General features: G+C 35.5%; 1 protein-coding gene across 1 annotated transcript in view; it reads right to left on the reverse strand.

Annotated features, from left to right (window-relative positions):
* Window positions 1-387: 387 nt before the first annotated feature.
* Window positions 388-13,813, reverse strand: part of NUDCD1 (NudC domain containing 1) — an 85,077-nt gene continuing 71,651 nt past the window's right edge. The window contains exons 9-10 of the mRNA XM_007466235.1: window positions 3,043-3,202; window positions 388-1,007 (exon numbers count right to left, since the gene is read on the reverse strand). Coding sequence (XP_007466297.1) covers window positions 715-1,007; window positions 3,043-3,202 — 453 coding nt within the window. The 3' untranslated portion in view covers window positions 388-714. The remainder of the gene's footprint in view (window positions 1,008-3,042; window positions 3,203-13,813) is intronic.

The following is a 13,813-nucleotide window of genomic DNA, read 5'->3' on the forward strand; positions in this document are numbered from 1 at the left end:
CAGACTAGAGACAGTCAAGTCAATGAGCCATGAAAAATTATAAAACATCCTGTTTTAAACCACTGAGTTTTGGAGTGGTTTGTTATATGGCGATGGATAAGAGCTACACTTCGTAGAACCTTATCATCTCTCTTTATTTATGTCTGTGGAAGACCAAATGGATAAAAGTTAAATAAAATAAAGCTATATTTAATATGAAAAAACACTTAAGGTCTCTCAGCAAACTTTAACAGTACTAGACCTGCTGTACCTGGTATATTTCTCCCTCTACCCCAGCTATTCAGTCCATTTAAAAAGTATTTACATATTTACAAGAATCAACACTTTAACTATTATCCTATACATTCTGTAGGTAAAGAAGTAGAAACTGTATCAGTGAACAAAGAATACACGATAAATATTTTTATTTAAACATGAATTGTACATCTTTCATATAAAAGATGAGATTCTAGCCTGTTTTTAAAAAACTAATTATACTTGCTAATACTATCTTTACATTTTTTACAGAAGCTAATTTTCTCTAAATTTGCAGCTTCATTCCATAGCTTTTATAGACTCATAATCTCAAATATATTTCCAATATCCTTTAAAAAATAAATTCATACAAGATAATTTTAACACAATAAACACTTAACAGATTACAGCACAACTGCCCAGCCTTCCAGCTACCACTGAATACTTTTCCAGTACAGAGAAGCCAACATGTTGGAGTAATTAATTCTCTGTATTTACCTTTATTAAAAAGAGGTTTTTGGTAGTGAGAACAAATAATCTCTCATTTGTTGCTTGAAAGCCTAAAATAGGATCACTGGTTTCTAGGCTTGCTACTTGCTGCTTAGCAACCTGCCCTACTTGCCTGCCTTCCTTCCTATTGTAAAGTACAGTGGACATGGGAGTGGGCTGACGATAGATGAAAACTCGTCGAAGGCACTCGCAAAGGGCTGCGTAAGAGTAATTTGGAGCACAGGCAAAAAATTTTTTGTCTCTCTTTGATGCTTGGACGTAGCCTGCCAAGAAATATGAGACAAAAAAAAGAAAAACTATATATTAAACAGAAGGGGAAAAACAGTGATTTAACATTTAATAGTTCATAAATCTTATTATAAATTGAAAGGATTAAATAAAAATATATATCGTAGATACTCAACAGTGGTTAAATTCTGAACCAACCATTAATGACTAGCCACAATCAATCTCTCCCAAATGGTGCAAAATTAAAGCATTAATTCCTAAGGAACAAAATAGTGTTTCATCCCTTCAAAAAAAAGCACAGTATAGTTCCTTTATAATTTCCATGAATAATTAAAACATTAAAAATCTAACACACTAAAAACATGCCAAAATATCTTTAAATAATAATTGAGTACATCAATCAGAGATGTGGCATTACAGCATCTTTTCTTTTTTCTTATCAAATAAATGGGAAAATGTTTATAGGATGTATTATAAAGTTATTTTAGGAGTGTGTGCATAATGCAGACCCCATCCCCGAAGGTACTAATATGCACAATGCATTCCCATTATTTCTATAATGTTAGTGGTATTTTTATACACAAATACCAACACTGTAACAGGATTTGTACTTCACCTCTCAGAAGAAGCAGAGCCTTGAGACCACTACAAATTCAACGAAAATTCAAGTATCTATTTTAAAAAATTCCATTGGGATATCCCTTGAAAACTAATTAAACTTTGAAAAAATACTCTTTTTAAAAATTATCTTTATAGTCTAAAAGAGCATTTATGTTCTCAAATAAAAATTAGAATTTTCAGATTGGGACATGATTACTGAACATTATAACAGGTGAGAGAGGAAATATAACACTAAGGTAAATTGAGACCTCATCAAACAATGAATGAGCAAAGGAACCACTGAGCACAGGCAGATCAATGCTGGTTTTTTAATATTGAGCAGGGCTTGAGGAGGAAAAATTAGAGAGGACACAGACACCTATTTGAGAGCCTAGATTTAGCTCTCCAGGCTAATCTTGACGAAATAATGTATATAACATCTCAAGACTACACATCTAATGTAATGTTGATTTAACTTAAACTCAAGCATAATAGAATTCCATTATACTAGGGGATATAGGGATACAAAAGGAATATCTGAAAAATTAAGATGAAGCTTTCCTCTTACTGAAAAAAATAGGAGAATAAAAAATCAGGAATTTTAGTAGAAAGGCTAGAAATTATGTGGCTAAATTATTCAATCAAACTTTATTTCAGGTCATAAAAATCCATTTGGAGTCTGAATTAACCAGTTTAACAGCCCATATTATTAACTATAAGGGATAATTGAAAAAAATCTCCTCTACAATTAGGGTTGTACATATACAGCAATCACAATGCATAATTTTACTTCCTGCTGGCAGTTTAAAATAACCTTTCAATAAAGCAACAGCTGTGGTCAATTCATATAAAAAATTTCTCCCACACAATACTAATGTATTTTATCATTAAATCAATTATTGCATAAGTCTACAGTTATGTAGCTAAAAATGTTTCAAGCTCTAGTTTTAAAACCAGTATTTTCCCTTTTATCCTACAGAATAAATTTCATTTCTGTTTATCATCATCTTCCCTAAGTGTTTTCATTACAATGGCTGTTTTTCACATAAGTTCCATGAAAGATGTCTCATAATGTGCTTTTACCTTAGAGCAATTCCATGACTACCGAAGACTACTCTGAAGAAACCTGAATACAAGTTCCATGTAGGGTACTGTCAAGCCCCTTGTTCATATTCTGATATTGTATAGCTTAGTTGGAATAAGCAAATAACTGATAGAATGATTCATGCAGTTAGATAACCACTTTGATTTCTATTCTGTGCTGATCTTCTGCACAAGCATAGAAACAAATTAGTCCTACTGTTTCAAAAGTACTAACATTCATCAACTATGTGCAAGCAACCAAATTATAGCACAAATCAATCCAAGCATAATTAGGGCAGCTCAAATTTAAACAAACCCAAAAACTTAAAAAAAGAATGACTAATTTTTCAATATAAAGGAAAAAGTTGTCAAAGAGCTTGCTTATACCTAAAGCATTGAAAGTTGCGATATGCTCCCACATATCGTCTTGGTTGCCAGAGTGTGGTTGCCAGAGAAGGGCATCAACGTCATGGCGCAAACAGAAGCAGGGCATTTCTTTAGGATCCACTATGACAGAGAAAAGGTACTGGTTGCTTCCAAGATTCACCTAAAATAAAAAGTGACAAAAAATCATTTACTCAACAACAAATTAATAATAATATGGATGACAGCTGACACACACAACTACATGTCAACAACTGTTCTAAACTTTTTACATACCTAAAACTGATTAATAAATCTTCATAATGCTCCTGGGAGAAATGTGCTATTGTTAGGTCTATCTTAAAGCTGAGGAAAGTGATGCACAAAGGATTTAAGTAACTTGCCCATGGTCAGCCTGGTAATAAGTTGTGCAGCTGAGATTTGAATCTGGAGTCTATCTTCTTAACCACTACACTATAGTATTTGTCAACTGTTAGTAACTCGTTTACAACATGCTATAAAGCACCAATTTTATAGGCAGAATATTTTTTAAACCACAGAATACAAATATGAAGTTTACAAATGCTAACTTGTAATAATAACTACCAAGAACAACGATAGCTACTAAGATTTGTGAGCGCAATCTATGTGCCAGACATGTTATAAATATTAACATCAATAACCCACAAGGCTGTTATTATCTTCATAGATGGAAGAATATACTTGAGAAAGCTTGAGTAACTTATTCTAGGCTACACAGAAAAATCACAATGCTAGGATTCAAACGCAGATCTGTTTACAAATTATTGACTTTGTACTGTCTATTTACAATAAAATGTCAAGAACGTTCATTATGTTAATTTTACTGCAATATTGATGGCTAAAGGAACTCATTTTACTACAGACTCATTAGGTTGAGGCTCATAACTGGATTCCATCTATAGGAATACTTTTTTTTTTAATGGAAAGAGGTTGCAGTGACATTCTTCATTACAAATGCTCTTTATCAGAGTTTAAAATGCCTAAATACCAACAAGAAAACATAAAATATGCATAGCACTTAATAAACAATGAATTGCTTCCATGAGTTTTAGAGCAGACTGGAGAATAAAATGTTGGGTTGAAATTAAAAGTGGAGACCTGACCTATGTTCAATAGGGAAAGCTGTGAAGTGGCTCTCCCACACGGGCTACTGGTCACAGGAGCATCCAGAGACAAAGCAACCTAATTTGCGTTGCTGCAACAATGCCAAGGGATAGGGCTTTTGGGTGGGGCTGGTGCTTGTTCTCTGCAGAAGGGGAAAAGGCTGGCACACAGTGTTCACAGACTATTTCTTCTCTCCTTATCCTGATAATCACTGTCTAAGTGAGGTTTATTTTCAAAATCACTGCCAACTGACTGGCCTTTTATATTACATTTTACAGTAAGTTTTATTGTCAAATTCAGTTTCTTCTGTAGTTTTAACTGTATTCTCATTACTTTCAGTTTTATACTTTCCATTAATGCATGTTTCAGCAAATAGTTTGTGGATCTGCCCCCCAGAAAGTGAACAAATTATCCCTCAAATAAGATTTGGTATGCTTTAAATATACTCAAAACTAATTATCTGGAAGTTTTACAAACAAATTATAATCTAGTCTGATGGAACTAACTAACTGCAAATATAATTTACTGTGAGATAAAACACTCCCTTTACATGAGATAATTTTTTCTTTATGTAGTAAGAGACTGTGTGATATTCATTTAATAAATTCTAGCCTTCCTATTCTCCATTTTAAAATCAAGTATGCCATACAGATAAATAAAAAAGATTACACCACTTAAGATGTATGATACTTATTAAGTTGGTCAGCAGCCATGTTAGGAAAATAAACTTACAATGGCATTCAAAGGTTGCAAGCTAAGAGTAGACAAAGGAACTGCAGATAAACACTTCTTTCAACATAACACCTAAAATGGTTTCATCTTTTTCATGGTAGTTACTGAAACCTCTTGATAATTCTTTATACCTTTTACTACTTTTTCTTGCCTCACCTGCACTAGCTGGGAGCTCCAGCATGATGCTGACTAGGAGTAACGAGGGCAAACACCCTTGCCTGTTACCAATCTTAGGGGAAAGCATTCTAGTTTCTTTACCTTGAAATACGATGTTAACACTAGGTTTTCCGAGGAGGCAGTTACCTTCAACTCCTAGTTTGCTAAGCATTCTTATCATAAACAGATACTAAGTTTTATCGATTCTTCTTCTGCATCTACTAGAATGGTCAAATATTGTTCGTCTTTAGTCTGATGATACACTGAATTATGTTGATTGATACTTGAATGTTGATGAATCAGCCTTGAATTCCCTGGGTAAACACTACTTGGTCATGATGTATTATCCTTTTTACTTACTGCTGCATTTCATTTACTAATATTTTACTGAGGACTTCTGTATCTATATTCATGAGGGATACTGGTGTGGTCTTTAATTTTTTTCCTGTTTTCTGTCATGTCTTTGCTATCAGGGTAATGCTGGCTTCATAAAACAAGGTAGGAGGTGTTCCTTCCTCTTCTATTTTCTGGAAGTTTGTATAGAATTGGTATTGTTTGTTCATTTGGTAGAGCACACCAGTGAAGCAACCTAGGTCTGGAGATTTGTCAGCAGGTTCCTAACAATAAATTCAGTCTCTTTAACAGATATAAGACTATTAAGGTTATCTATTTCTTTTTCAGTGAACTGTGGTAATGCTTGTCTTTCAAGGAATTAGCTTCATTTAAATTGTCAAATATATGAAAATAGAGTTGTTTATAACATCCCATTATTACACTTTACTGTCTTTTGGACTTGTCCTGACATGTCCATTTTTATTTCTGATATGGTAATTTGTGTTGTCTTTTTCCTTGGTTACTCTGGCTAGAGACTTACCAATTTTGATCTTTTCATTGGTTTTATTATTTTCAGTTTTTAGTTTCACTCATTTCTGCTCTTTGTAAGTTTCCTTCCTCCTACTTGCTTTAGACTTGGTTTGCTCTTCTTTTCCTGGTTTAAGATGGAAGCTTAAATTATAAAATTGAGACATTTTTTCTATTGTAATATAACATGCAATGCCATAAATTTTCTCTAAGCACTGATTTAGCTGCATCCCATGCTGTGTTTCATTTTTGTTCGATTCAAAATATTTCCTACTTCCTTTGTGAGTTCCACTATGACTCATAGGTTATTCAGAAGAAATGTATTTAATTTCCAAATACTTGTGGATTTTCCAGATTTTTCTATTAATTTCTAATTTAATTCTGTTATGGCCAGAGAACATTCTGGTCATGATTCTTATTCTTTTAAATTTATTGACATTTATTTTATGGCCCAGAATATGGTCTATTTTGGCAAATGTTCCATGTCCCTTCTGGGATTCCAACTAGATGTACGGTAGACCATCTGATATTGCTCCACAGCTCTTGGATGCTCTGTTTTTTTGTTTTTAATCCCACCCCACTTCCACCCTCTTAGGTTAGTAAAAATTAGCAGAACTGAAATCAATCTTCAAGGTTACTGACTTTTCCCCCCCTCAGATGTATTGAGTATACTGATGAGTTTGTTGCAGGCATTCTTCTCTTGTTGCTGTGGGTTTTTTTTTTTTTTTAAACTTCTAGCATTGTTAATTGACTCTTTTACAGTTTCTCTCTGCTAAAATTCTGTATTAATTTATTCACCTTTTCTACTAGAGGCTTTAACATATTAACCACAGTTATTTTAAGTCCTTTGTCTGGTAGTTCCAAAATAGGGGTTATCTCTGAGTCTGGTTTGTTTCCCCTTGTTGCTTGACAGCAGGATGTTTTTTACTTCTTTTTGTGTGTCTTGTAACCTTTGACTGAATACTGGATGTAAAAAACAGTAGAGACTGAGGTAAGCAGTATTTATGCCTGGTAATGGACACATTTCCTCTGCTAGGCAATTCGTGTGGGTGGTCATGACAGAGGGGGGTTGAGAAAGGGCTAAGAAAGGGCTGATCTCAGCTTGAATTCTGTTGTTGCTACGGTTACCTTCAGTGCATCACCAACTTCAAATTCCTTCAGTGTTACTTTGCACGCTGGTGGGGACTGAGATGCTGGAGGATTTTCCCCAGCTGTACTGTTCCACCCCTAACTTTAGGCCTTCACCATACATCTGCATTTCAGAGAGTCTCTCTATGCTCTTACTCCTTCCCTAGTGGTAGATTATTATTGCCTGTTACTTGGTGCTTCTCAGCCTGATGATGGTGGATGGAAGGATATAGGCAGAGGGTTCTCTTGGTTCAGCCTCAGTATTGGGCCTTGTGTCCTTGGGTTTCAGGGTTTGGGCCTTTTTAGTGATACTGCCTCATCTCCAATGGTAGGAGAATTCTAATAATCTACCCTTGATTTCCTGCCCCTGCCCCAGGCATAGCAGTGGTGTTTGAAAATTATTTTTATTTTTCCCCGGCTGCAGTGGGTCTTCTTCTGAGCCCTTAGGATAAGATCTGATGCTCTTCCCTCAGCAGCTTAAGGCTTTTGCTACTTAAGGAAAATAAACGAGGCAGGACTTCATGCTTCTTCCACGGCAGAAGATACTCCCTTCCTCCGACGCTGCATCACCAGGGTGGCTTTCCCCCTGTCTGTCTCCTCCCCTGCTCCCCATCTTCCACATCAGGCCCTGGTCAAGGACCATAAAGAGGATCTGTAAATCCCATGGGTTCTATACTTTCTTGTTAGCCCCCACTAGGCCTTTAGCAGTTTGTTGAATTTTTCTTACCCACTTATATGGCAATCCTTTCTTCTTCCCCTGTTCAGATGAACCAGCTCTCCTATCCAATCTCTCCTTGGTGGTACCTGTTTTTCCCTTGGATTTCAAGCTAGTTGATTGCCCTGTAACCTCAGATCTCTAAAAAAAATTTTTAATGTAATGATTATCCAGGCTTCTCTTGTTGTTACATTGGGAGTGAAACTCTTTCCAGCTTTCCAGACCCTAGACTGAACTAGAAGTCCCCTGCTCACTGTTTACAAACTTGCCTAAAAAGCAAGCCACTTACAATGAGCAGACTGGTGATGGTTCAATATCCACAAGTTTCCATATACCCAAGTAGGCAAACTGTAGGATCCCACACCCTGGCTTCTACCAGGGTAGATAACTAACTTAAAGGCAAATATCTTTTCTCCATTGATTTATGAAATGGTTAGACTGAAGTGTTTTCTTGAACAGGTGCTTCCCATAGGGGATGGTGGCTGGCCAAAAACAGTAAATCCTCTTCTTTCGAAGTCTAAATGCCAAAAATGAACAACAAACACAAGCATACAGCCAATAAGAAAGAAGGCAAAAGACATACCTGGAGAGACGACAGTAAGCAGAAATCATGAGGTAGGAAGTGAATCACAGAGGTATGAGCAGCAGAAGCAAATAAAGAAGACGGTGATGTGATGATAATGGCACAGCGCTACAGTAGACAGCAAGGGACACTTGATTCTCAAGAGACAAGTAGATTACCTTGTCATCAGAACTATGCTATTTTCTAAACAATGTTCCCCTTCTCTTTTAGGTCGAACTTGCAAATGCATTTGTTTACAGAATGACCTATTTCTCTATGAGATCTAAAGAGATTGTTTTCACTATTCCTTATAGTCTCCACATATGTTCACACTAAATATCTATGACTTGAGGTAACGAGAGGTCTTCTCTGCTCTTTGCAACCTTTGAAAGTCCAGACTAAAGGATTTCGTCCAAAAGAGAAGAAAATCAAAATTAAGATTACAAACTGAAGCAAACTTGTTTTGGTAATAAGTTAATTAAGTGAATGAAAAAGTGCAAAAATTAAAAAGTACAATTCAAATTAAGTGCACTTTTTGTATGATGCTATAGAAACAAAAAAAATCAATATAAGCAAAAGAAAATGTTTGAAGAACAACAAAGACATATCATTAATTTGAAGCAGACAAAACAGACAAAACGGAAATAAGATGTTATTCATTATCTGGCATGGGCAATTACCTGTAAGAATCAAGAACAAGATGTTCAATTCAAAGTCTTAAAATAGGAAAACCTGCAACATAGAATACTCTACCCAGCAACATTATCATTTAGAATAGGAGAGAGAAAGAATTTCTCAGTCAAGCAAAAACCAACAGACTAAAGCAATACTAAACCTATCCTGAAAGAAATAGTGAAAGGTCTTCTCTAAATAGGACGGAAGCAAGAAGATGTAGGAAAGAGAAGCTCACAATTGGAAAGTAAATCACTTAAATAAGCCAGTTTAAATAAGCCAGTATACAGATCAAAAAGAAAAAAAAAAGCTATTTGTGAAAATGATGATAAACAAGGGGCAGCAAAAGGATAAACATAAAGATGGGAAAGAGGACATCAAACCCATAAAATGTGGGGGAGGAGAGTAGAATATGTAGATTGGGTTTTTTAGAATGTATTTGAGCCTCTATGACTGTCAGTCTAAAGCAAGCAGCTACTGGAAGGGGTTAACATACTTGAAAAACAGGGTAATCACAAATCAGAAACACAGTAGATTCACAAAAACCAAAAAAAGGACACAAGCGTAAAATAAAAGGAAATCATCAAGCCACAAAAAGAACAACAAAAAGAAACAAAGAATCAACTGGAAAACAGTTTAAAATGGCAATAAATACATAGTTATCAATAATTACCTTAAATGTCAATGGACTGAATGCTCCAATCAAAAGACACAGTATGGCAGACTGGATAAAAAAATAAGAGCCTACATTATGCTGCATACATAAGATCCACTTTAGGGCAAAGGACACACACAGATTGAAAGTGAGGGGATGGGAAAAGATATTTCACGCAAACGGAAATGACAGGAAAGCAGGGGTTGCAATACTCATATCAGACAAAACAGACTTTAAAACAAAGGCCATAAAGAAGGACACTATATAATGATAAAAGGATCAATACAAGAAGAGGACACAGACCTACTAGAGCATGGACTGTGGGGAGGGGGAGGGGTAGGCTGTGACGAGGTGAGAGAGAGGCATGGACATATATACACTAGCAAACAAAGTGGATAGCTAGTAGGAAGCAGCCGCGTAGCACAGGGAGATCAGCTAGGTGGTTTGTGACTGCCTAGAGGGGTGGGATAGGGAGGGTGGGAAGGAGGGAGATGCAGGAGGGAAGAGAAATGGGAACATGTGTATATGTATAACTGATTCACTTTGTTATAAAGCAGAAACTAACACACCATTGTAAAGCAATTATACTCCAATAAAGATGTTTTTTTAAAAAAAAAGGATTTTACACTGTTTACACTCGTCATCATATATGCACCTAATATAGGAGCACCCAAGTACATAAAACAAAAACTAACAGACATAAAGGGAGAAACTGATGGGAATACAATGATAGTAGGAGACTTTAACACCCCAATGGACAGATCTTCTAGACAGAAAATCAAGAAGGCAACAGAGATCCTAAATGATACAACAGAACAGTTAGAGTTAATTGATATTTTCAGGATTACATCCAAAAAACACAGAATACACTTTCTTTTCAAGTGGACATGGAACATTCTCTAAGACCAAATAGGGCACAAAACAAAATCTGGTATAAAAATTACTTCAAGCATTTCTGACAACGGCATGAAACTAGAAATCAACCACAGAAAAAGAAATGAGAAAAAAAAAGATTACATGGACACCAAACAACATACTAAAAAAACTATGGGTCAATGAGGAAATCAAAAAGGAAATTTAAAAGTATCTTGAGACCAATGACAATGAAAACACAACCATACAAAATCTATGGGATGCAGCAAAAGCAGTTCTTGAGCAGTTCATAGCGATACAGGCCTTTCTCAAAATACAAGGAAAATCTCAAACAACCAAACCTACTACCTAAAAGAAAAAGAACAAACAAAACCTAAAGTCAGCAGAAGGAAAGAAATAATAAAGATCAGAGAGGAAATAAATAACAGATTAAAAAACAATAGAAAAAAATAAAACCAAGAGCTGGTTCTTTGAAAGAGTAAACAAAATAAGAAATGAAAAAGGAGAAATCTCAACTGATGCTGCAGAAATACAAAAAAACCAGAAAAGAATACTATGAACAATTATATGCCAACAAATTCGACATCCTAGAAGAAATGGACAACTTTCTAGAAACATAAAGCCCACCAAACTGAATCAAGAAGAAACAGACAATTTGAACAGACCAATCATTAGAAGTGAAAAAGAATCTGTAATTTAAAAAAAATCCCCACAAACAAAAGTCTAGGACCAGATGGCTTCACAGGCAAACTCTACCAAACATACAAAGAAGAACTTTTACCCATCCTTCTCAAACTCTCCCAAAACACTGAAGAGGACGGAACACTCCCAAAGCCACCATCACTCTGATACCAAAAGCAAAGACACCACCAAAAAAGAAAATTACAGGCCAATTTCTTTGATGAATATAGATGCAAAAATTCTCAACAAAATACTAGCAAACCAAATCCAACAACACATAAAAAAGATCATACACCATAACCAAGTGGGATTCATCCCAAGTTCACAAGGATGTTCAACACATGTAAGTCAATCAACGTGATATACCACATGGACAAAAGAAAAGATAAAAACCACATGATCATCTCAATAGATGTAGGAAAAGCATTTGACAAAATTCAACATCTTACCAAAGTGGATATAGAGGGAATATATCTCAACATAATAAAATAATACTCAACAGTGAAAGCTGAAAACATTCCACGAAAATATGGAAGACAAGGATGCCCACTCTCACCATTTCTACTCTACACAGTATTTGGAAGTTCTAGCCACAGCAGTCAGACAAGAGAAATAAAAGGTATCCAAATTGGAAGAGGTAAAATTGTCAGCATATGTAGATGACATGATACTATATATAGAAAACCCTAAAGACTCTACACAAAAAATTACTAGAACTGATAAATGAATTCAGCAAGGTAGCAGGATACAAGATGAACATACAGAAATCGGCTGCATTTCTTTACACCAACAGTGAAATATCAGAAAGGGAAAATAAAAGAAAAAAATACCTTTTAAAATAGCAACCCGAAAATAAAATACTTAGGAATAAACCTCACCAAGGAGGTGAAAGACTTATATGCTGAAAACTATAAAACATTAACAAGGGAAACTGAAGATGATTCAAAGAAATGGAAAGATACCCCATGCTCTTGGATTGGAATAATTAATATTGTTAAAATGGCCATACTACCCAAAGCAATCTACACACTTAATGCAATCTCTATCAAATTACCTATGACATTTTTCACACAACTAGAACAAATAATCCTAAAATTTATATGGAACCATAAAATACCCAGAATTGCCAAAGCAATCCTGAGGAAAAAAAACAAAGCAGGAGGCATAACCCCCCCAGACTTCAGACAATACTACAAAGCTACAGTAATCAAACCAGTGTGGTACTGGCACAAAAAACAGACCCATGGATCAATGGAACAGAATAGAGCACCCAGAAATAAACCCACATACCTATGGCCAATTAATCTTCAACAAAGGAGGCAAGAATATAAAATGGGAAGAAGTCTCTTCAGCAAGTGGTGCTGGGAAAGTTCGACAGTTGCATGTAAATCAATGAAGTTATAACACACCCTTACACCATGCACAAAAGTAAACTCAAAATGGCTTAAAGACTTAAATATAAAATAAGGCACCATAAAACTCCTAGAAGAGATCATGGGCAAAACATTCTCTGACATAAATCGTACCAATGTTTTTTTAGGTCAGACCTCCAAGGCAATAGAAATAAGAACAAAAATAAACAAATGGGACCTAATCAAACTTATAAGCTTTTGCACAACAAAGGAAACCATAAACAAAACGAAAAGACAACCTACAGAATGGGAGAAAATATTTGCAAACGATGCAACCGACAAGCGCTTAATTTCCAAAACATACAAGCAGTTCATACAACTTGACAACAAGAAAACAATCCAATTGAAAAATGGGCAGAAGACCTAAAGAGACATTTCTCCAAAGAAGAAATACAGATGGCCAATAGACACATGAAATGATGCACAACATCACTAATTATTAGAGAAATGCAAATCAAAACCACAATGAGGTACCACCACATGCTTCTCAGAATGGCCATCATTAAAAAGTCTACAAATGACAGATGCTGGAGAGGGTATGGAGAAAAGGGAACCCTCCTACACTGTTGATGGGAATGTAAGTTTGCAGCCACTGCGGAAAACAGTATGGAGGTTCCTCAGAAAACTGAAGTAAAATTACCATATGATCCAGCCATCCCACTCCTGGGCATATATCCAGACAAAACTAATTCAGAAAGATACATGTACCCCCTATGTTCACAGAAGCAATATTCACAATAGTTAAGACGTGGAAACAACCTAAACGTCCATCAACAGATGAATGGATAAAGAAGATGTGGTATATATATACAATGGAATACTACTCAGCTATAAAAAAGAATGAAATAATGCCATTTGCAGCAACATGGATGCATCTAGAGATTATCATACTAAGTGAAGTCAGAAAAAAAGACAAATACCATATCACTTACATGTGGAATCAAACAATGGCACAAATGATCCTATTTACGAAAGAGAAACAGACTCACAGACATAGAGAACAGAGTTGTGGTTGCCAAGAGGGAAGGCAGGTGGGGGAGGGATGGACTGGGAGTTTGGGATTAGTAGATGCAAACTATTACATATAGAATGGTAAGCAACAAGGTCCTACTGTACAGCACAGGGAATAATATTCAACATCCTGGGATAAACCACAATAGAAAAGAATATAAAAAAGAATATGTGTATAACTAATTCACTTT

The sequence above is a fragment of the Lipotes vexillifer genome, unplaced genomic scaffold (assembly GCF_000442215.2).
Source record: "Lipotes vexillifer unplaced genomic scaffold, Lipotes_vexillifer_v1.1 scaffold508, whole genome shotgun sequence".
In the NCBI taxonomy this organism is placed as follows: Eukaryota; Metazoa; Chordata; class Mammalia; order Artiodactyla; family Lipotidae; genus Lipotes; species Lipotes vexillifer.